General features: G+C 38.7%; 1 protein-coding gene across 1 annotated transcript in view; it reads left to right on the top strand.

Annotated features, from left to right (window-relative positions):
- Positions 1 to 7252: 7252 nt before the first annotated feature.
- LOC123309167 (protein dachsous) overlaps positions 7253 to 25978 on the top strand; it is a 283358-nt gene continuing 264632 nt past the window's right edge. Inside the window, exons 1-2 of the mRNA XM_044892135.1 lie at positions 7253 to 7622; positions 15531 to 17279. Coding sequence (XP_044748070.1) covers positions 15549 to 17279 — 1731 coding nt within the window. The 5' untranslated portion in view covers positions 7253 to 7622; positions 15531 to 15548. The remainder of the gene's footprint in view (positions 7623 to 15530; positions 17280 to 25978) is intronic.

Raw genomic sequence — 25978 nt, 5'->3', positions numbered from 1 at the left:
TTTGTTTTTCCACTTTTCATTTTCGAGTTGACTTCGAGGAGCTCTCTGGAGTTCAATTCTCTATTGAATCATCAACTGTTTGGTTTTTTAGAATCTTCAAAACAAATTCTATGCACTCCATATCCTAGGATAGTAATGGAACATCCTGATTTTCAGACAGAGTAGCAAATAGGTCATTTTAGGGGGTCTAACCCCTTGCTCATTTTTGACCCAAAAAATCGAGATTTTCGAAATCGAGTTTTTGTGCTAGGGTGGAAGCCTAGGCAGCGCTGATTATATAACCGGAAATCCCAATTGGATCCCACGAATATAACAGGAGATATGGCAGATTGAAAATTGCAATTTTTGAAAAAATGCCATTTCCAAGATGAAAATCTAAGCGAACGGAGATAGGCTTTCGAAATTGCCTGCAATAGATCCAGCGTGTTCGAAAACCTATATTTCCATACCAAAATTTCGAATATCTGGCATTGTTTAGTAGAAAAGAATTTTTTTTGTTTTTCCACTTTTCATTTTCGAGTTGACTTCGAGGAGCTCTCTGGAGTGAAATTCTCTATTGAATCATCAACTGTTTGGTTTTTTAGAATCTTCAAAACAAATTCTATGCACTCCATATCCTAGGATAGTAATGGAACATCCTGATTTTCAGACAGAGTAGCAAATAGGTCATTTTAGGGGGGTCTAACCCCTTGCTCATTTTTGACCCAAAAAATCGAGATTTTCGAATTCGAGTTTTTGTACTAGGGTGGAAGCCTAGGCAATGCTGATTACATAACCGGAAATCCCAATTGGATCCCACGAATATAACAGGAGATATGGCAGATCGAAAATTGCAATTTTTGAAAAAATGCCATTTCCAAGATGAAAATCTAAGCGAACGGAGATAGGCTTTCGAAATTGCCTGCAATAGATCCAGCGTGTTCGAAAACCTATATTTCCATACCAAAATTTCGAATATCTGGCATTGTTTAGTAGAAAAGAATTTTTTTTGTTTTTCCACTTTTCATTTTCGAGTTGACTTCGAGGAGCTCTCTGGAGTGAAATTCTCTATTGAATCATCAACTGTTTGGTTTTTTAGAATCTTCAAAACAAATTCTATGCACTCCATATCCTAGGATAGTAATGGAACATCCTGATTTTCAGACAGAGTAGCAAATAGGTCATTTTAGGGGGGTCTAACCCCTTGCTCATTTTTGACCCAAAAAATCGAGATTTTCGAATTCGAGTTTTTGTACTAGGGTGGAAGCCTAGGCAATGCTGATTACATAACCGGAAATCCCAATTGGATCCCACGAATATAACAGGAGATATGGCAGATCGAAAATTGCAATTTTTGAAAAAATGCCATTTCCAAGATGAAAATCTAAACGAACGGAGATAGGCTCTCAAAATTGCCTGCACTGGATCCAGCGTGTTCGAAAACCTATATTTCCATACCAAAATTTCGAATATCTGGCACTGTTTAGTAGAAAAGAATTTTTTTTGTTTTTCCACTTTTCATTTTCGAGTTGACTTCGAGGAGCTCTCTGGAGTTCAATTCTCTATTGAATCATCAACTGTTTGGTTTTTTAGAATCTTCAAAACAAATTCTATGCACTCCATATCCTAGGATAGTAATGGAACATCCTGATTTTCAGACAGAGTAGCAAATAGGTCATTTTAGGGGGGTCTAACCCCTTGCTCATTTTTGACCCAAAAAATCGAGATTTTCGAATTCGAGTTTTTGTACTAGGGTGGAAGCCTAGGCAATGGTGATTACATAACCGGAAATCCCAATTGGATCCCACGAATATAACAGGAGATATGGCAGATTGAAAATTGCAATTTTTGAAAAAATGCCATTTCCAAGATGAAAATCTAAACGAACGGAGATAGGCTTTCGAAATTGCCTGCAATAGATCCAGCGTGTTCGAAAACCTATATTTCCATACCAAAATTTCGAATATCTGGCACTGTTTAGTAGAAATGAATTTGTTTTGTTTTTCCACTTTTCATTTTCGAGTTGACTTCGAGGAGCTCTCTGGAGTTCAATTCTCTATTGAATCATCAACTGTTTGGTTTTTTAGAATCTTCAGAACAAATTCTATGCACTCCATATCCTAGGACAGTAATAGATCATCCTGCTTTACAGACAGAGTAGCAAATAGGTCATTTTAGGGGGGTCTAACCCCTTGCTCATTTTTGACCCAAAAAATCGAGATTTTCGCAATCGAGTTTTTGTGCTAGGGTGGAAGCCTAGGCAGCGCTGATTATATAACCGGAAATCCCAATTGGATCCCACGAATATAACAGGAGATATGGCAGACTGAAAATTGCAATTTTTGAAAAAATGCCATTTCCAAGATGAAAATCTAAACGAACGGAGATAGGCTTTCGAAATTGCCTGCAATAGATCCAGCGTGTTCGAAAACCTATATTTCCATACCAAAATTTCGAATATCTGGCATTGTTTAGTAGAAAAGAATTTTTTTTGTTTTTCCACTTTTCATTTTCGAGTTGACTTCGAGGAGCTCTCTGGAGTGAAATTCTCTATTGAATCATCAACTGTTTGGTTTTTTAGAATCTTCAAAACAAATTCTATGCACTCCATATCCTAGGATAGTAATGGAACATCCTGATTTTCAGACAGAGTAGCAAATAGGTCATTTTAGGGGGGTCTAACCCCTTGCTCATTTTTGACCCAAAAAATCGAGATTTTCGAAATCGAGTTTTTGTGCTAGGGTGGAAGCCTAGGCAGCGCTGATTATATAAGCGGAAATCCCAATTGGATCCCACGAATATAACAGGAGATATGGCAGATTGAAAATTGCAATTTTTGAAAAAATGCCATTTCCAAGATGAAAATCTAAACGAACGGAGATAGGCTTTCGAAATTGCCTGCAATAGATCCAGCGTGTTCGAAAACCTATATTTCCATACCAAAATTTCGAATATCTGGCACTGTTTAGTAGAAATGAATTTTTTTTGTTTTTCCACTTTTCATTTTCGAGTTGACTTCGAGGAGCTCTCTGGAGTTCAATTCTCTATTGAATCATCAACTGTTTGGTTTTTTAGAATCTTCAGAACAAATTCTATGCACTCCATATCCTAGGACAGTAATAGATCATCCTGCTTTACAGACAGAGTAGCAAATAGGTCATTTTAGGGGGGTCTAACCCCTTGCTCATTTTTGACCCAAAAAATCGAGATTTTCGCAATCGAGTTTTTGTGCTAGGGTGGAAGCCTAGGCAACGCTGATTATATAACCGGAAATCCCAATTGGATCCCACGAATATAACAGGAGATATGGCAGATTGAAAAGTGCCATTTTTGAAAAAATGCCATTTCCAAGATGAAAATCTAAACTAACGGAGATAGGCTCTCGAAATTGCCTACAGTAGATCCAGCGTGTTCGAAAACCTATATTTCCATACCAAAATTTCGAATATCTGGCACTGTTTAGTAGAAATGAATTTTTTTTGTTTTTCCACTTTTCATTTTCGAGTTGACTTCGAGGAGCTCTCTGGAGTACAATTCTCTATTGAATCATCAACTGTTTGGTTTTTTAGAATCTTCAAAACAAATTCTATGCACTCCATAGCCTAGGACAGTAATAGATCATCCTGCTTTTCAGACAGAGTAGCAATTAGGTCATTTTAGGGGGGTCTAACCCCTTGCTCATTTTTGACCCAAAAAATCGAGTTTTTCGAATTCGAGTTTTTGTACTAGGGTGGAAGCCTAGGCAATGCTGATTACATAACCGGAAATCCCAATTGGATCCCACGAATATAACAGGAGATATGGCAGATTGAAAATTGCAATTTTTGAAAAAATGCCATTTCCAAGATGAAAATCTAAACGAACGGAGATAGGCTCTCAAAATTGCCTGCAATAGATCCAGCGTGTTCGAAAACCTATATTTCCATACCAAAATATCGAATATCTGGCACTGTTTAGTAGAAAAGAATTTTTTTTGTTTTTCCACTTTTCATTTTCGAGTTGACTTCGAGGAGCTCTCTGGAGTTCAATTCTCTATTGAATCATCAACTGTTTGGTTTTTTAGAATCTTCAAAACAAATTCTATGCACTCCATATCCTAGGATAGTAATGGAACATCCTGATTTTCAGACAGAGTAGCAAATAGGTCATTTTAGGGGGGTCTAACCCCTTGCTCATTTTTGACCCAAAAAATCGAGATTTTCGAATTCGAGTTTTTGTACTAGGGTGGAAGCCTAGGCAATGGTGATTACATAACCGGAAATCCCAATTGGATCACACGAATATAACAGGAGATATCGCAGATTGAAAATTGCAATTTTTGAAAAAATGCCATTTCCAAGATGAAAATCTAAACGAACGGAGATAGGCTCTCAAAATTGCCTGCAATAGATCCAGCGTGTTCGAAAACCTATATTTCCATACCAAAATTTCGAATATCTGGCACTGTTTAGTAGAAAAGAATTTTTTTTGTTTTTCCACTTTTCATTTTCGAGTTGACTTCGAGGAGCTCTCTGGAGTTCAATTCTCTATTGAATCATCAACTGTTTGGTTTTTTAGAATCTTCAAAACAAATTCTATGCACTCCATATCCTAGGATAGTAATGGAACATCCTGATTTTCAGACAGAGTAGCAAATAGGTCATTTTAGGGGGGTCTAACCCCTTGCTCATTTTTGACCCAAAAAATCGAGATTTTCGAAATCGAGTTTTTGTGCTAGGGTGGAAGCCTAGGCAGCGCTGATTATATAACCGGAAATCCCAATTGGATCCCACGAATATAACAGGAGATATGGCAGATTGAAAATTGCAATTTTTGAAAAAATGCCATTTCCAAGATGAAAATCTAAGCGAACGGAGATAGGCTTTCGAAATTGCCTGCAATAGATCCAGCGTGTTCGAAAACCTATATTTCCATACCAAAATTTTGAATATCTGGCACTGTTTAGTAGAAAAGAAATTTTTTTGTTTTTCCACTTTTCATTTTCGAGTTGACTTCGAGGAGCTCTCTGGAGTTCAATTCTCTATTGAATCATCAACTGTTTGGTTTTTTAGAATCTTCAAAACAAATTCTATGCACTCCATATCCTAGGACAGTAATAGATCATCCTGCTTTTCAGACAGATTAGCAAATAGGTCATTTTAGGGGGGTCTAACCCCTTGCTCCTTTTTGACCCAAAAAATCGAGATTTTCGAAATCGAGTTTTTGTGCTAGGGTTGAAGCCTAGGCAGCGCTGATTATATAACCGGAAATCCCAATTGGATCCCACGAATATAACAAGAGATATGGCAGATTGAAATTTGCAATTTTTGAAAAAATGCCATTTCCAAGATGAAAATCTAAACGAACGGAGATAGGCTTTCGAAATTGCCTGCAATAGATCCAGCGTGTTCGAAAACCTATATTTCCATACCAAAATTTCGAATATCTGGCACTGTTTAGTAGAAAAGAAATTTTTTTGTTTTTCCACTTTTCATTTTCGAGTTGACTTCGAGGAGCTCTCTGGAGTTCAATTCTCTATTGAATCATCAACTGTTTGGTTTTTTAGAATCTTCAAAACAAATTCTATGCACTCCATATCCTAGGACAGTAATAGATCATCCTGCTTTTCAGACAGAGTAGCAAATAGGTCATTTTAAGGGGGTCTAACACCTTGCTCATTTTTGACCCAAAAAATCGAGATTTTCGAAATCGAGTTTTTGTGCTGGGGTGGAAGCCTAGGCAGAGCTGATTATATAACCGGAAATCCCAATTGGATCCCACGAATATAACAGGAGATATGGCAGATTGAAAATTGCAATTTTTGAAAAAACGCCATTTCCAAGATGAAAATCTAAACGAACGGAGATAGGCTTTCGAAATTGCCTGCAATAGATCCAGCGTGTTCGAAAACCTATATTTCCATACCAAAATTTCGAATATCTGGCACTGTTTAGTAGAAAAGAATTTTTTTTGTTTTTCCACTTTTCATTTTCGAGTTGACTTCGAGGAGCTCTCTGGAGTTCAATTCTCTATTGAATCATCAACTGATTGGTTTTTTAGAATCTTCAAAACAAATTCTATGCACTCCATATCCTAGGACAGTAATAGATCATCCTGCTTTTCAGACAGAGTAGCAAATAGGTCATTTTAAGGGGGTCTAACCCCTTGCTCATTTTTGACCCAAAAAATCGAGATTTTCGAAATCGAGTTTTTGTGCTAGGGTGGAAGCCTAGGCAGCGCTGATTATATAACCGGAAATCCCAATTGGATCCCACGAATATAACAAGAGATATGGCAGATTGAAAATTGCAATTTTTGAAAAAATGCCATTTCCAAGATGAAAATCTAAACGAACGGAGATAGGCTTTCGAAATTGCCTGCAATAGATCCAGCGTGTTCGAAAACCTATATTTCCATACCAAAATTTCGAATATCTGGCACTGTTTAGTAGAAAAGAATTTTTTTTGTTTTTCCACTTTTCATTTTCGAGTTGACTTCGAGGAGCTCTCTGGAGTACAATTCTCTATTGAATCATCAACTGTTTGGTTTTTTAGAATCTTCAAAACAAATTCTATGCACTCCATATCCTAGGACAGTAATAGATCATCCTGCTTTTCAGACAGAGTAGCAAATAGGTCATTTTAGGGGGGTCTAACCCCTTGCTCATTTTTGACCCAAAAAATCGAGATTTTCGAAATCGAGTTTTTGTACTAGGGTGGAAGCCTAGGCAGCGCTGATTATATAACCGGAAATCCCAATTGGATCCCACGAATATAACAGGAGATATGGCAGATTGAAAATTGCAATTTTTGAAAAATGCCATTTCCAGGATTAAAATCCGAACGAAATCCGAAATTTCGTGCTAGGGTAGGAAAGATATAATTATGAAACTACTGTTTACAATATCCACCCATCGAAGAGTCTTCCTGTATGGAAATAACACCGCGGATCTTCAATTTGTAATTTTCGTTTGTCGAAGTAAATATGGATTACCCGCATGCGGTGGTTGGTGGTGATCAAATTTCCGAAGGCTCAATTTCTCAAATAACGTACGAAAACGAAATAATCGCAAATCAAAAGAGGATTCGGACCTTATGAACGCCCCCCCCCCCCCTCATCGCAGTCGCTCGCATCTTTCAATCTGACGATAAAAACCCAACAAGGCAACGTCGTTTCTACCTGTCCGCTCCACACGAGGCTCCGCAGAATCCTCGCGAGGGGTGGGGGGATGCGAGGAGGCAGAAAGGAATGCAGGGAGGGCACTCTACAAACCACTTGATCGCCCAAGATCGGAACCGAGCTCAGTCACTATCCGAACAGCGACTTCGGTTGGACTTAAGTCGTTTGCACACGCGCTGTGTTGTTCGGCGACTTCGCCACCCGGTCCGACTACGACGCGATTCCAACCCCCGAAATACGATTTTGTGACTTAAAACGGCTGCGATAATGAGTTGAACGCGCGAATATGTGATTGTGCAGTGCCGTTACAGTAGAATTCTGATGATTTCGTTGTGAATCTGTGCGATTGGAAGCGTTGTTGTTTGCTGCTGCAGTGTTTATATACGAGGAGCCAGTTTCTACGCTCACTTTGGATTATTACGTCTTCTGCGTTGCGGCAGGAGTTTTCAGTGGATACGGCCAGCAGATACACGGTGTTTTCCTAGGTAGGCCTGAGGTTCGGGCTACGAACCGCCGTCTTGATTCGCAGTTTCGGACCGGTGAAATTTGGGATGTTGCGAGGATGTTCCCCAGCTCTGAATCCGCGGATTGAACTGTATATTCTCGGAGACTTGAAGGCCGGGTCAAGAAAGAAACGAACTGGCTTCGGCTCACCCAATTGCTTCAACAGAAAATCGCGGGTACAGGGTATCCCAAATTCCTTGATTTTGGCTGTTTCTGGTACTTCCAGCCAGACTGGATAGGTGAAAATGTTGAAGGAGTCCTGGGCTCGATTTTCGTGAAAATTCCATTAGTGGAAACCGTTTCAGGATATCTTCATTTATCCCGAAGATAGAACCAAATTTTGATATTTCGTCGATTTCGAAAATGTGCCATAACTTCTTCGAATATAACTTCCTATAGGCACATTTCCACTGGGAGTACTAGACTATATTCATTTTTTTAAATCCCCTTTTCAAAGTTTTCACCTATCAAGTCGGGAAGAGAAAGAGCCTTTCAAGCTACCAAATACACGAACTTCTGTCGAAGCAGTTCGAACTGAACTCACGTCCACCATAACAAGAACAATTAACGGAATTTAAAAGGCAAAACTCCCATATATTCCACTGTGAAAACCACCTCAAAAACCATAGCTTGTATTCTGCTTCCAAAAGTACACGTTTCTTTGGAGGCTTGAACGCCAATATGAACCACCTTGTACCAAGTTATCTAGGTCGCTATGGCAATTCCCGCAAACAAAACTCGCAAGATTGTTAAGTACAGATACAGAAAGGAATTATAAAGCTTGCTAATTCGTTTTGAGTCCACTGAATTATAGACAAATTTCTTCTTGTGAAGCAATTTGAATTGAACCTACTTCCATGAAAACAAGAACAATGAATGATATTTAAAAGCCACAATTCCCATTGAATTGAATTTTTCTTTGGAGATTTCAACGTTGGGTCAAGAAAGATTCAATTTATTTTAGAATCGATCGGGGTCTGTGGAATCAAAACGATTCCTCGAATTGTATGTACTGTACGAATTTTAATGACAGTTAGTTCAAGTCGAACTATTCACATTCAAAAGTCCTGTATCCTCAGAAAACTACAGTGCGTATTTAGCTTCCAACTGTTCTTCTTTTTGGAGACTTAAGGCCAGATCGAGAAAAAGAACAACCAGTGTCAAGAAGACTGTTATAAGTTGATATTGCTATTTCTTGCCACAAAACTAGCGAGATAATACAGAAAAAGATTGAAGCTAGCTAATTCCACTGAGTTGCACAAATTTCTCCTAATGAAGAAATTTGAATCGAGCCCACCATAACGAGAACAATTTAATGGCATTTAAAAGCCATTCCTTTTAATCGAATTGAATTGAGTTGTTCTTTGGGGATCAATCAATATAAATTATGGATTTGTGGAATCAAAAGCAGCGAAATTGTTGGAAATAGATACTGACTTGGAAAAAAGTTGTAGATATATGAAAAAAACCCACTTATATTTTTCTTTCAACATTCAAACGCCAGATCCAAAAAAAATAAGATTCGCCAAGAAAAATACAGTAGCTAGAACAAAAATAATGACATGGAACAAAACCGACATAGGTATTTCGTTTGAATTTACTGAATTACACGAGTTCCTTAACTCCTATAGAGAAACAAATTGAAAACACCTCTCTTCAAGTAATATTACTTGTATTCATAAACACAATTTTCAAATTCCACTAGGGCTGAAGAGAATTTCATTGCGGTGTTCCTTGGAGATTTAAACGCTAGGTCAAGAAAGAATCAATTAACTTGAGAATCGATATGAAACTCTGAATTCTGTGAAATGAACATGTACTTGATATGAATATACTCTGGATATATAATAAACAAGGAATGGACTAAGTGAATTTTGCAAAATCTTTTATAATGACAATTTTGTTGTTATGTTGTTACATATGTTTGGAATTATTTATATTTAAATGTACCCCATCATACCTCCAAACACTAGGTTTAGATCGTATTTAGCTTCTAACTACACGTTGTTTTTGAAACTTGAACTTGATCATCAGATTTTCTATAAAAGAAATTATTCTGTAAAAACATTTGATCGAAATTCCTGGATTTCACTTCAATTGAAGATAATAGAACTATTTTTGCTTTGGAGATTTCAACGCCGCGTCAAGAAAGAAACCACGTTACAAATTACCATCGATATAAAAGTCAGGATCGAAACAATCAAAATTATTGGGAACAGATACCTACTGACTGGAAAATTAACTAGGGAAACTTAAATATGAAAAATGAGACTACAAAAACCTAATGGACTGAGTGAACATCTAATAATCTCTTATAATAACACTCATCCTTTTTGAGGAGTGAAATTGTTCATATTAAACCTCGAAAAACAGTAGTCGCAATATTTGATAGCATTCTTATCAACCATTTAAATGAGTTCATCGAAGGAAATTCCAGAAGATTCTATTCATAGTCTTCACCAAGTTCGTTTCTATGGAGACTCCAACGATGGATGAAGAAACAAACCAATACTTCAATCGATATCTGAAAATAGTTTGTTTAATATCCCGAAATAACACAGGATTAGCTGGAGGATTCCTTTATTTTCATATCGTATGAATTAGGTATTTCAATTCTACCTGTCTTTACTAGAAGGAGAATCATAGGACTGAAAAAAAACCGTCCCTAAAGTGCCAGTCTTGGGTTTATACCTAACTATTGTAAAAATAAACAGAAAAGGGACCATCTCATCATATCATTCACCCACGGGTACATTGTATTCGGAATTCTTCAGTTTGCGAACCCGAAACACTTGAACTTGAGAGTTGGGTCACTGCCAAAATGGCGCGCTGGCATTCAACCAGATTTATTCACTTTTCGAGCTGTTTCTCCAAGGACCCATCAATCATGACGCTGCACCAGTTCAAATATAATGAAAAATTAGCGCATCCATCTTCAAGTTTTCCAAAATCGGGGAGGTATCTGATGAAATTTGAAAAATCGTATTGAGATTTTTCTGTTTAGGATTTCCTCAATTCTTTTATATCCTCTTTCTCGTCGTGGATGGAGAACAAGCTCATAAATGTCAACATATTACATACAACTTATCCAAAGGGCAAATGAGTATTCCTTGAAGCTCACTTACCTTTAATTACTTTTATTTCTACATCTTATGATCATTTATAATTTATCTCACGAAAAATAAAATAAAATAAGAGATCTATACAAGCCGTCTACGATGATCCCTTACTAAACTTTTTGTGTCAGCTTAAAAATGACTTCCATTATGGATCCGCCCAATTTTTTCTCGATTTCACCCTGAACGGCCGCTTACGAAGCATAAAACGCTAGAAAAAGCAATTTTGTGGCCGATTTCTCCTAAGCCATGCATCGGGTGCGAGAACAAAGCACTATCTTGTCTTTTTTGGGCGACTGCCATCACCATGGAGGGACGTGACACGACCGGCGTTTGTTTTTTGGATACAATCTCTCCACAGCTACGCCAATTATTAACGGATCTGTTACCCGCCAGTGACGTACGTCGACTGGGAACAAATCGTCCTGAATGCTTTTAAATAATTTTAAATCTCCACCTTTACGACTATAAAGATTGAATTTCTAATAAAAATTCTTGTACGCAGCTCTAGTCACTTTATAATGTAGCGATAAGAAGCAATACAAGTGCATGTCTGGATGTAGACACTAAGATAAAATTTCTGCGTCATAGACAGTCGATTTTAGGGCAATATGAATACTTAATCCAAGTCCAACGTTTTATCAAGCACTCTGATGTAATTGTTTCGATTCTGGTTGGTCGTTCAATGTTTTAGCTCGAAGAATTCAGTAGTTTCATCGATTAAGGTTAAAAAACTCTGTCTCACCTGTGTCATCTACCTATCACAAATATTTCGAAACCAGTTTTTATCAAAATATTTAATAACTTGTTATCTTCCCACCGATTTAAATATTCTCTCACACAAGGCTCTTTCTTTCATTTCAAGGGGTTTAATTCTAAATTTGTGAAAAGCAAGGAACGTAGATTCAATTAGAAGTTGGAATTCAGGAATATTTTACCCTGACAAATAATGAGATGTAAAAAAAGCAGATATAGGATGTTCTAGAATTGGTGGTCAGTGATTCACCTGTGCATTCTATACCTGAAATTGATTTATATACTGTTCGATGATGAGAAGTTTCAAAATTTGTATTTTGGTTACAGAATGTTGCCACAAAATTGAGAAATATTGTGGTACGAAAAAGTTTATTCCCGAAACCTCCTGTTTGAGACGCACATGATTGAAATTTTCACGACATATTTATAGTTGTAGTTGGAGCTCCTTAATGAAAATTATAGTACACCAAATTTCATGACGTTAGCTGGGATAGTTGCGGAGAAAATAAATCATATAGGTACTGAGAGATTGCTCTTTAAATTTTATTTGTTGACTAAATTAATTATGATAATATTTCTCGAGGACGTTCAGAATTGGCTCTAACTAAAAGTGACAGTAGATCAGGAAAAAATTCATTTTTTCGAATACAACATCCTATATGTTATTAGACAATTAGGTGAGACGAAAAGTGTCTGCAATGTTTCACCTACCCAAATCTAAGGATTCTCGAGTTACAAGTGATTTTATACATACACAATATTCAGTTGCATAACAATATTCATAATGAAAACAACTGGTAGGATGGCCCATCTGTGACACCTGTTCCATGTTTGGTTTTGTACATAACTAGTGGGATAAGTTATAAAAATTGCCATTAGAGAGATTTTTAGGTGCTGTCTCTCTTCGTATTTCTCCCACTGCTACCAAAGTTGCTATTACAGTCGATGTTCATTAAATGCCATATGAGGGAAATTCGAAAAATCCCTTATATCTCGAAAATTCTTAGAATTAGGTCTCATCTGATGGTCCATTAAAACACAGGCTGTTATATTTGAAAAATGAGTTTAAGTGATTGAAAGTCACTCAAAAGAATATTCTGAACTTCCCTAAGAAACATTTTGGTTAACTTAGACAACATGTACAATCTAAAGATTATTCTGTATGATAGAATTTTCACCGCTGTCACTATTATCAGTAGAAAGTTATAATAAATCATTCAAAACGATATTTAGGTACGTCAAATGAATTAATACCTCAAGAATCTTGCGGTTTGCGTATGGAGAAGTTCAAATAAACTGTAGTTAAAATTTCTCAAAGAATCCCAAAATGAAATACAATATAAAGGGTTCCATTTGAAATGAAAAGTTTCCAAATTTTCAGGAGAAAAAATCATTTGGTTCTGTAGAAACGCTTTGCGAGCAACATACGATATTTAATTCATCTTTCAGGCTGAAAGAAGGCTTCTTTTCAACTCAATTTATTCTTCAAGAAGTGCTTCGAATGAAATAAATTGACACATCGAAAATGCCCAAAAATAATAATAGGATTCTAAAATCTATATTTTGAATTCTACAAGAATTCCGTTTAGGAGCCAAATTAAACAGCGTTTCTAACTGGAATAAGGCAAATCTTGAATAGGTTAACGAGTTTCCAACCTTTAAATTCTCTGTTATATCGGGAAAGAACTTGAGAAGATTTTCATTGAGGTATTCTGAGGAAAAATCTGTTAAATAAGTCGAAAGACTGAATTCAGCTGAGTCATTTTACTGATGGATTTTTATCAAGTATCTGCCCTAGTATGTTCAGTTAATGTTGTTGAAAATTCAATAGAAATCATTAATCGAATATTCAGGATGAGAAATACGGAGGATAAGCCCGAGAAACGAGGTGACTAGTGGGAGATTTCAACGACAGACCTGGAGAGAACTGTCGTAAATCGGTGATGTCAACGTTAGAATAGGCACGAAACTGACGGAGTCGATGATCGCCCGACACTAATTAACTCGACCAGATTATCCACAGTCCGATAAGCACGAAGAAAGGACCACTCAGTCGACTCTCAAAGCCGAATAAGGCAGTTTCGCGTCACTTCCTAATGATTGCATAACGTTCCCAACCACCCCGACCTGACCGCACGCCCCTGAGGCGGCCGGCCAGCATCCCCGTGGCCGAGAGCCGCTAATAACCAGAATCAGGTGCTACTACCATCTCCGAAAACATTCCAGCGGGGCCGGGAGAACCTGGCAGGGTCCGGGCCCTCTCTCCAAATATGTTTGTAATGGTTCCTCAATTTACCGGATTCTTTGAAGGTGCCGAGACGGATAATACTTCGATCACGTGACTTTTTCACACTTGCTCTCATACGACCGGCCGGATGCGGTTTCGTCGGACGTTCCTGTTTCCGCGCGTTTTTTACATCGTGCGACAGATCGCCGTATCGGAAATCGATCGAATATGGGTCAGAGAGGGATGTTTATAATGCAGGGAGAGTAAGAGGGAGAGTCTTTGACTTGTACAGCCATTTTCAAGTTCTTTTTTTCCGACTAATTCGAATCTGAAAACAGAACCGGCCTATCATTTCTAGATTTTGAGTAATAAACAAAAATGAGATTTTGACGATTTCCTCAAGCTCTCATAACTTTTTGTTTTTGAAGTTACAGATCTGAACCTTGAAATTGTACTTTTATACGTATAATCTGTCGACAAAAGTTTTTTTTCCAATTCAAAAATCACAAATTCAATAAAAGTTTGCATTTGAAAAAACGAAAGTTCGCCTAATGATTCGAAATGAAAAACTATTTTAAGCTCATCAGTGGATTCTAGTTAAAAAGTGCCTGAAGAAGGTTCAGTTTCAGATCTGTAACTTCAAAGACAAAAAAGTTATGAGAACTTTTCGAAATCGTCAAAATCTCATTTTTTGCTAATAACTCAAAAACGAAGAAACGCTACAGGCTATAGTTTTCACCATTCTTTGTTTCTCTGAAAGGAGCTAGGAAATGTGTCATCCGTTTTCTTCTAGCTGCTATAGTTCTCGAGATCCCCTCAGTAGAAAACGAATTTTGCCAACCCCTGTATCCCAAATTGCTTGATTTTGGCTGTTTCTGGTCGAGTCCTGGGCTCGATTTTCGTGAAAAGTCCATTAGTGGAAACCGTTTCACGATAACTTCATTTGTCTCGAAGATATAACCAAAATTTGATATTTTGTCCATTTCTTGAAAGTGCCATAGCTTCTTTATTTTCGAAAATAACTGGAAACGATAAAAACATTCTACTTTACTTTTTCGGAGACTTTTTCACTGTGATTATGATACTATCAAATTTTTTCATCCTTTGTAATGAGGATGGAAAAAACGATAACTTCCTTATTTTAAATACAGAAGTAGTTCTTTGAAAATATATACAGGACGAGTCTTTGACTCGTACAGATATTTTAAAAGTTTATTCTTGAGGTCAAAAGAAACACTTTTTTCTTATAACATTTTTTTCCGACTCGGTCCTGATTTTTATTGATTAGTAGTTACAGGAGGTGATAATTTGAAAACTTGCCAGACCAATTATGCCTCGACAAGGATGTTTTCAAAGAAAAAGCCGGAACAGGTCAATTTTTAAAGGGAGGGGACATATCTTGGCCAAAATTGTTAGCCGAAATCTCCTCAATCCTAGGTGTAGGAGCTATCACCCCTTAATTCTTCATAGGGAATAGCGGGTGAACTAAACCTCAATTGGAACACAATATGTCCCTCTACATAATACTATTGTCTTCCAATTGAGGTAAAGCTCACCCCCTATTCCCTATTAAGAATTGAGGGGTGATAACCGCTACACCTAGGGTTGAGGAGATTTCGGCTTACAATTATGCTCTGAAATCATCCTTGTCGTGACATAATTGGACTGGCAAGTTTTCAAATTGTCACCCTGTACAGGAAAATATGATGAATACATATCCCAATTTTCACCGAATCGAACACCCTGACGCATCTATCCTGATATGATATTACTCTCTCCCGTTGTTGCAGGATGTTGAAACCGCCCCGATGATGGTCTACCTCTTCACGATCATGCTGTGGCTCAGCCTGCTGCTCGTCTGGGCCTCAGCGGGAGCCGAACACATAAGGAACCTCGAGATATCCGAAGGAGCCCCCATAGGCACCCGCATAGGCTTCATCGGAGACGGAGCCTCGGACTCCGGACCGCCCTACCTGATAGTACCGGTGGGCAGCGCGGTGGAGACCGACCTCAACATCGACCAGAACACCGGCGAGATCCGCACCAAGGTCCAACTGGACCGAGAAACGAGGAACAGCTACTCCCTGGTGGCCATACCGCTGAGCGGGGACAACGTCAAGGTCATTGTGAAGGTTCTGGATGAGAACGATAACGCCCCCACTTTTCCGACGAAGGTTATGAATATCGAGTTCTCGGAAAACACGCCCAAGGATGTTAAGAGGACCTTGAATCCTGCGAAGGATCTGGATTTGGACCTGTATAATACCCAGCGTTACAATATAGTTTCCGGGAATGTTAATAACGCTTTTAGATTGTCTTCGCATAGGGAAAGAGATGGGGTGCTGTATCTGGATCTGCAGATTAACGGGTATTTGGACAGGGAAACTGTGCCTACGTACTGCTTGGTCATTGAGGCTTTAGATGGTGGAACACCGCCTTTGAGAGGGGAGATGACGGTCAATATAACCATACAAGATGTCAATGATAATCAGCCGGTGTTTAATCAAACCAGGTACTTCGCCACAGTTCCAGAGAACGCTACCATAGGTACCAGCGTGTTGAGGGTGTTCGCCAGCGATAACGATTCAGGGGAAAACGGACAAATCGAATATTCCATCAACAGGAGGCAGAGCGACCGCGACAACATGTTCAAGATCGACCCAACCACCGGCCTGGTGACCGTGAACAAACCCTTGGACTTCGAGACGAAGGAACTGCACGAACTGGTGATCGTGGCCAGGGACCACGGCTTGCAACCGCTGGAAACCACGACGTTCGTCTCCATCAAGGTCACGGACGTCAACGACAACCAGCCGATCATCAACGTGATCTTCCTGAGCGACGACGCCACCCCCAAGATAAGCGAATCGGCGAAGGAGGGCGACTTCGTGGCCAGGATATCGGTTAACGATCCCGACTCCAAGACAGAGTACTCAAACGTCAACGTCACCCTCAGCGGGGGAAACGGCAGGTTCGGCCTGACCACGCGCGACAACATCATCTACCTGATGATCGTCTCCATGCCCCTGGACAGGGAGATGCAGCCCAATTACACCCTCAAGGTGGTGGCCACGGACCAGGGGAACCCCCCGCTGCACGCGTCCAAGATCTTCAACCTCCAGGTGACGGACATAAACGACAATCCGCCGAAATTCGAACGCGACGTCTACCACGCGAACGTGATGGAGGTGTCGGATCCCGGCACCAGCGTCGTCCAGGTGCTGGCCAGCGACGTGGACGAGGGCGACAACAGTGCGGTGCTGTACACGCTCAGGGATTCCCCGGAAACGCATTCGTCGTGGTTCCAGATCGATCCGCGTAGTGGCCTGATAACGACAAGAGTGAATGTGGATTGTGAGACGGACCCGGTGCCGCAGCTGACGGTGGTGGCGACCGACAACGGGTTCCCGCCGTTGTCGTCGACCGCCAAAGTGCTGGTGACGATACACGACGTCAACGACAACGAGCCGATCTTCGATCAGAGCTTCTACAACGTGACCGTGGCTGAGAACGAGGCTGTTGGACGCTGTATATTCAAGGTAGGATCTTAGACTGTTTAGATAGGCGGGAATTAAACCTAACTGTTACTTGATCTCACCTTGACACGGTTGCAACCTAAGAGTTTTTCGGTTTTGGCCTCGGTTTTGGCGCTGTAGGTGGCGTTGATGTTCAGTCGGCCATCTTTTTCGTCGGATTGATAGATAATAGGTTAGATTTTTATTTGACATGTTTCGGATTGGGAGATTTAGTTCATAGATGCACTGTTTTGTTCTAGAATTTGTTACCATTTTGAAGGTAGCTTCATAATGCCTCCCTCATGGTATTTGTCCCTATTGGCACAAAATTCTTGTTTGCTTTTCATGTATCTTCAAGGTAGGATCTTAGACTGTTTAGATAGGCGGGAATTAAACCTAACTGTTACTTGACCTCACCTTGACACGGTTGCAACCTAGGCGTTTTTCGGTTTTGGCCTCGGTTTTGGTGCTGTAGGTGGCGTTGATGTTCAGTCGGCCATCTTTTTCGTCGGATTGATAGATAATAGGTTAGATTTTTATTTGACATGTTTCGGATTGGGAGATTTAGTTCTTAGATGCACTGTTTTGTTCTAGAATTTGTTACCATTTTGAAGGTAGCTTCATAATGCCTCCCTCATGGTATTTGTCCCTATTGGCACAAAATTCTTGTTTGCTTTTCATGTATCTTCAAGGTAGGATCTTAGACTGTTTAGATAGGCGGGAATTAAACCTAACTGTTACTTGACCTCACCTTGACACGGTTGCAACCTAGGCGTTTTTCGGTTTTGGCGCTGTAGGTGGCGTTGATGTTCAGTCGGCCATCTCTTTCGTCGAATTGATAGATTATAGGTTAGATTTTCATTTGACATGTTTCGGATTGGGAGATTTAGGTCATAGATGCACTGTTTTGTTCTAGAATTTGTTGCCATTTTGAAGGTAGCTTCATAATGCCTCCCTCATGGTATTTGTCCCTATTGGCACAAAATTCTTGTTTGCTTTTCACAATCTTATATTGATGCCAGTTTCTTTTCACTAAGTTTTGCAATGCAAGAAAAACGTGGTAATAGCTAGATGCCAGGTCTGGATGCATCAAAACTTATCATCCAACGAGGCATCCAATCTCCTAGTGTTTCTAGGGTTTCACTGGAGACTTGTGTGTGTTGTTGGCCAACCCTTGCCGTTTCTGATCAATCGCCAGCTTTAAACGATCAACTCGTTATCTGATTTCAGTGTTTGTCCATGTGGAAGCAACTTATACTAAATTATTCCTTTCCACTCCTACCACTTTCCTGGTAGTGAGTCCTGTTTTGGCCACCGTTTGAGTAGATTCATCGAGCTTAAAGCTTTGTGTAAATGGTTTTAAAACGTTTTATGGTCTATCGCTACCTATCGTAGCGGTGCTACGACTGCTAACACGCTGATCAATACGATTTTACCTGTTTGAGATTCATCTCTAATTTCTCTAACATTCAAAATACCCGAATGAAAAGAACGAAACCAAAATTACACCTAATTGACAGAGTTGCAAAATCGAAATCATGTAAACATCATTCAAACCTTCAGTCGCTTGCATCTCATTTTCGTCTTCATCAAAGAAAAAACTATACCGAACTTTCTATGTGTTGGTTTTCATTTTCAACGTCCTGAAACTAACAGCAACAAGGGGCCAAACAAAAAACAGCAGATGAATTTGTTTTATTCGAAAATAATTCTTCAAATATGAGGTTTTAAAGTTTAAATCGCTTCGTTTCTAGTTTACGACTTGGCAACAGCGCCTACTAGAAAATAAAAAGAACAATGGCTTCTTTATAAAATAACAGCTGTTGATTTACAGCCATCATATGGCGCGTACTCACTGGCCATAAAAATCCCATAAAATTTTACGACCTTCCTCGTTCGTCGCAGACTTCACACACAGCCATCTTTGTCTATCTCATTTAGATAGTGTATTTGTTGTCCTTTATTATCAACGCATATTTCAGTCGATGTTGCCAACTTGTGCAATAGAAACGAAACGCTTTAAATTTTAAATACCCATTTTTATTTTTCGTTTTCAAGTACTTAAAATAATTTTTAGAAACGGTTGAAATGGTTATTTGAAAATGTGACGTCTCAAAGATATTTCATAAAAAATACCTCATTTTCGTCAGAGAGTATTCGCTATTGTCATCTTTACAACGAGCATAGATTTGAAATTGTTCGATAGATATCTATCGCAAGAGACATCTACCTAGAAAACAACTGATTTCTTGTGCTCTAAATTAACATATCAATAAAGAAACTAGTATGGGCCAGGAGATCCACCTTCACAGGCTGATTCACTTTTCGTCCGTTGCTCGGGCCTACGGCCTTTGCGATTCGATGATCATTCTTATCAACGTTATTAACAAAGTCTGTCGCCAAATTCCACTTCATTCTTTCACTTAACAAAATCTAGCAGATATGCACAATAATGCATATTATGCACGACCGTTGCATAAGCTGATCACAATCCAATCCGTTTGACAATTTAATAGTTTGCGATCATAGATGGTTTGTTTGTCCCTCAGCGACACGTCGAAATGCTTCTGTGGACACTTAGCCGCCTGTTTTATTTTCCGTTGATGATTTCCTTCCATTGTTTTCGTAAGCCGAGTGTACGTAAAGAGCACGCACAAGAAGTGGATCGTAGCGGCTATTAGGTATACTCCTTCTACCGTTGGCCAAACTACTCCATCATCATGCTTAATTCAAGTGGTATCATTTGATAACGAGGCATGATCTCACACAGCGTCAAACTCGCACCATAGATGAAGTTTAAGAGGTTTCTTTCGACTCGAGGTATACATCTAAGTAAACAAGAAGAATGAAAAACCCCCGCGGCCCAAGTCCGTATCATGAAGTCGGATCTGTAATTATTTGCTCATTAATGACACAGACCTCGGAACTCGCTCTAAAATATTTCCCTACTTAGGCTTTAATGAAATATTGCGAGCATCCTATGAGTGTCAGAATGCTGAAAAATATCTATTTGATGGTCGAGGAGTTCTTATCCTCACCACCGGCCTCTCGTGGTGGAGGGGGCAAATTATACGTTGTTCCTCGCCATGCTAGAATATCGGAGCTGAACTGCCTCGTTTTTATTTAATTAGTTGAAAAAGTCAATTCGTCAAACAGTTAATTCCTATAGGTTTTTTTCCTTGCGATCGTTAGGCGCACGAAGATCGACTCGAAATATGTGTGGGTCGGCTGGCCTGAGAGAAAGGAGCTGGCACGATGTTGAGCTCACATTTTTAGCTCTCTAGACGTGGGGATTTAGGTTCGAAACGGTTTCTGAAACTATTGAAAGTAATGTTTATTGTACTGGTTCTGGGAGAAGCTGAAATAGAGCTGTCGTAACATTATTTCTTCTACATAGATGACATATTGAACACTCATCTCGAATATAGATAAAAGACAAAGAAGGAGGGAAGAAAAAAATATAAAAACAAAGTTCGAGTCTTCCAGATGATCTTTGCATAAAGTTAATCTGGTTCTTCTATTTTGGGGATCTCAGTAAAAATACTACATCACTCAATGAGTCCCAAGTCTGAAAAAAAGTCTCGAATGCAATAGAAAAAACTGCTGCTTGATTAGGATAATGCCCTGTGCCAAACTTCAATAAAAACAATGCTGAGAGAAATTTGGCATTATAGCCACGCTGGCCCCAGACAAGTCCCACACTACATCATTCAAACCTCCCATCATTTCGAGTGTTTTTGAAGAAATTTAATTACAAAACGTTCGAAACCTTCAAACTGATCATGACCAATGCGTTTCCTATCGAAACACTCTTAGTGATCTTATCTGATGGAACGTACACGCTTCGAACAAAAGGGGCTAGCCAATATTATGAACAGACTTATGAAATTTGGGACATAGCGTCGAACCGTTGTTAATTGGTGATGATTTATTGGTTTCCTTTCGAATTTGGACTTAGAACGTTCAAATGCATCGACCACGTGGGTTTACACTGACCCGAAGCGTTCATACTTTCAAATATTTTCTTGTATAAGAATTTGCCACGATTGTACTTCTCACAAGCACCACAGATTTCGAAAAACACTTTATTGGGCCCTAAACTCCACTGTGTGACTTATTGCGACAATATTTTCATTCCTGGGTGAGCTGTCATGTACCTATTCTGGGAAGAATTAAGAACAATTATTAGATATTATAGTCTGTAACCCCCAAATATCTTGAAGGTAACTTTCAAGGCCTCTGTGCTTTATTTGCGCTGTTGAGCACTGTGACATCCATGTTACAAATATGAAACATGCGTATAAGTGGTTTTATTCTCGAAAAAAGTGATTGGTTTCAAATGTTTCGCATATAAAAAGAATATAATCATTGCAATGAGTCAAGATGAATGTGGAGGCTGTAGAAGAATGTTTGTGAAATACCGATCAAAAGTATCAATTATGTATCATTAATGGAACAAATACGTGGGTGAACTATCACTGAAATTAAATTGAAATGCATCTCAAAATTAGAATTCTTCAGACAGCTGAATGAAATTAATTTCTAGGATGTTCCTGTTATATCGCAGCTATGTAACTGAGCTCTTCTCGTGATGTATCTGTGATATAACAAGAAATATGACGCCATATGGCATACACCCGCATACATAACATATATCAGATTTGTAAAAAAATTCTCCTGTAAACTTCTGGGTTCAACAAACTGGAAGAATCATTTGATGAATGGAACTGCGAGCGGTTTCGATCGTAACAGACGAGAGTGAGATAACCTAGATGCTGATTTGGCGCTCGGGATATATACCCATTAAAGTTGAGACCGCGAAGAGATTTGTTTCCTATGGAAAAAGACGCGGTTAATGAGGCGAAACATGTGGCAACAATTTTTATTTTACAACTTCGCCGTACAGCAATCCTCACGTTTACGATTCCAGTTTCAGGAATCGAGGCTAGAGGTACACGGAGAAATGAGAACTGATTCTTGGTCGATGTTGCCGAATCTAAAGTGATTTCTGGCTATATGCCCAACAAGTTCATTGAATGATTATTTTTTTCTGTCTCTAGTTGACCAGAAGACCATGTGATATTTTGAATGATTCCTCCAAATTAAAATTGGTTACGCGAATGTAATTATGATCATAGTCCCTCAACTACCTTGGGATTGTCTAAATGGTCAATACCAAGAAATCAAGTTTATTTGTTCGATGAATTATGGAGTAGAACCTATTGGTCTAGGTCTAGTTTATTTCTATTTATAGCAAGCCTTAGAGAAAATTATGTCTTGAAATTATTTCTTCAAAGACTTGCGTTTGTAGCAGCTACTTCTCTTGCAATGTAGGTTTTTGAGAACATTTTTAACCGACCAGAGATATATCAATGGATGTATAATACCCCTCAGGTGGATTTGAACCGGATGAAAAACGACCGAGAATTTCATAAAATCCTTGATGTTCAACATTAATTATCCACCTTTATGAGTTATGAGTTTTTGTACGGTTAATGATGTGAATTGTTGTCGTACTGGACAGTCTGAGATTTGCACCTCCAAAATCGATTACTCAAACTCATCGAATGGGGATATTCAACCAGAAGTTCTCATATCTCGTCATTCGTCAAAAGAACTGACAACGTTGCCTGACGCGACCTGACATGGAGCACCAGATATGTATGAAATCAGGGTTAACCGGTGCGCTCTTCTGATCTTCTTCCCATTCAGGTTAGGTTAGGTCTATTAACGTCCTTATTACAGCTGTCAGTGTTACCACAAGCGCCTGAAATATGTCACATATCTTGTCTGTCTTCGGTGGTAACCCACAGTGTCATACTCGTTGTCCAATTAACGCAAGAGGAGTCCGTGCTCGTTTTCTCTGACTGCTTTTGCCTTTTACTTTCACTTTCGGTCAATCGTAATCTGACAATGTTACGTTGGTACCAGTTTATTCAAGTTATTTCGCGGAAAATAATTATGGAACATAACCTGTATCTTCGGAATGAGGCATTTCGGATTGATGTCACCTGAGGGGCAAACAAACCATCTATGACATTTTTTATGATCAAGAAACTTCAATAATAGTCGATTTCCCATCATATAACACTTGTATATCGCCAGTGAAAGATAAATGATGTTCACTGGACGATATTTCCTCAGAAAACCAATAAGAATTCATGAAACTACTCGAAATCACTAAAACGTGAACATAACCAACATTTGTGTGCCCTTCAGCGGTTCTGTCAAAGTTAACTGATCCAAAATGTCCTACAGAAGACAACAACCTTTGGTTCTATTGGAAATTTTCACCTTTTTTGTTGATTTGAAATCAAGAAATGAAAATCGATCTAAACATACGAGGATATATTGAAAAATTCTTACTCATAATATTCTCCTCTTAATTGGATACATTTAATACAGCAAACCTGCAACGTCTCTAGACCTTTCAAAACAAAAATTCTTCTTGCTCTGCAAAACAGACCTCCACTGCTTTATTTCCTCCTCTTTGGAAGAAAATTTACGACCTTTGAACTTTTTTTCAGTTGAGGAAAGGGATGCTAGTCGGATAGAGCCAAATCTGGTGAATAAGTGGGGTGTTCTAGTAATTCAAACCCCAAATAACGAATTTTTTGCATGGCAACATGAGGTTTGTGTGCAGGGGCGTTGTCCTGCAATAACAGAACACCTTTGGATAGCTTTCCGCGTCTTTTCTCTTTAATTTTTTACCGGAGAGTGGTCTGTAATGTCGAATAGTAATCTCCGGTTATTGTTCTACCTTCATCCAGAAAATCAATCATGAGAACTCCATGGCAATCCCAAAAAACTGAAGCAAGAACTTTTCCAGCAGATTTTTGGACACGAAACTTCTTAGGTCTTGGAAAACCAGAGTGTCGCCATTCCATCGATTGTTGCTTTGTTTCTGGATTGTAGATATGTACCAAAGTCTCATCCATAATAACAATTCGGTTTAAGAAGTCTACATCGTTTTCAAATCGAGCACAGATCGAACGCGATGGTTCTACCCTTGCACGCTTTTGGTCAACATTCAAACATTTGGGGATCCATCTTGCAGCAATTTTTCTCATGTCCAAATTGACGTGAACTATATGATGAACGCGTTCGTATGAAATATTCAGTGCTTCAGATATCCGTTTTAGCCCAATTCGTCGGTCTGATAAAATCATGTCATGAAATGCATCGACACAATTGTTGAAGTACTCACATTTAATTTATCGCTATTAGAATTGGTCTATTCGGTATAAATATTGAATGAGAAGACGATCTTGGGTATCTCGTGAAGCGAATAATTTCAGGCTGTAGCGTATACATCAGAATTTCGTAATTGGTCTTACAAGTGAATAATTGCATCTAATCTATCAGATAATCTACTTGAATCTCCTAGTTATCTGCCATTTTTATCTTTACAAGTGGAATCACTTGTAGCTTGTAGAACATACATATGTATACATATAACAATTTAATGGCATAGATAGCAACAAATGAGTTGTGTTCAAGTCATGATTGACCTAGTTAGCTGTAAAAATCGTGGCTTATGATGATAACTAACAATTCGACCGAAACAAAAGGTATCATCAATGAAATTCGAATAAATTTACAGGGCGTCCCAATATTAATGGAAATAATTTAAAAATTGTTTTTCATGTGCTGCTCAAAAACATTTATATGAAAGATTCACACTTTCCTATCTGAGATTTTTCCGCAGCCAATCTTTGTCCTCATCTCGAAGAGTTTCACCTGGTATTGTGCATTTCAGAAAATCAGTTAGCCTTATTAGTGATATTACAGTTAATTAGTACCAGAGTATAGAATTCGTAGGACATTTTTTCCGAGATCCCAGCAACTGGCGACTACTTTTCTCTTTTATTTATGTGCAAATGATCAATTCTGCTGTAACTCCGCTGTTCGCTGAACGTTTAATCGGAGTTTCTCATCAGCTGGATTTGCGCATTCGAGGCTTTACGCATTCAGAAAGTGAATGCAACTTACAGATCTGATATTGGGAAGGTGTAGCTATCTGTTTTGTATCGTTGCGATCAAGAGAAAGTTCCCACAAGCCTTTTTCCAAGCAGAAAGGTTTTCCTCTATCTTTACATCGGCCAATCCTCTCGATGGTATTCCTTGAAATGTTCATCTTCAATTGTTACATTTCGATCGTTTCCATCAGATAGATCAAGACATCGGATCGTTCAATGGTGAAAGTAGATCAAGGGACTTGAACCAACGATATTTCTAGTCTGTACAAGAATACTGGTTGAAAAGCATCGTGGATTCATCGAACAAGAAATTCTCGGTAAATCAAAAATTTTATATCGAATAAATAATCATCACCAATAGCTGATGAACTCCATTTCATTTGAAACCTCCACATTCTTAAAATACATGTGGAAATATCGATTTTTTAGGCAGAGCTTAGATCTGGTAGATAGTCACTTAGAGAGGAAACCTCCTCTACCTCTTATGAATACAATTTTTACTACGAACTTCTCTCATATTCTGTTCGTGTAAATGAGGATTTACAGTGCGCGTCTGCAAATTCGCAGTGGTATAAATTACTCAGAAACCCCCATGTTCGTTCTGACACTAGAGCTTTCTTTCAGACACCCCTTGATATATTTAGTCCGCTTTGGCCATAGAACATAGGCTGATTAACATAAACACGACGGTGCTTCCTCTAAATATGACATCTTCATTCATGAAATTTTTATTGCTCCAAACAT

Source organism: Coccinella septempunctata, chromosome 3, assembly GCF_907165205.1.
Source record: "Coccinella septempunctata chromosome 3, icCocSept1.1, whole genome shotgun sequence".
Lineage (NCBI taxonomy): Eukaryota > Metazoa > Arthropoda > Insecta > Coleoptera > Coccinellidae > Coccinella > Coccinella septempunctata.
Note: the sequence above shows the minus strand (reverse complement) of the source record. Positions and strands in the feature narration are given on the sequence as shown.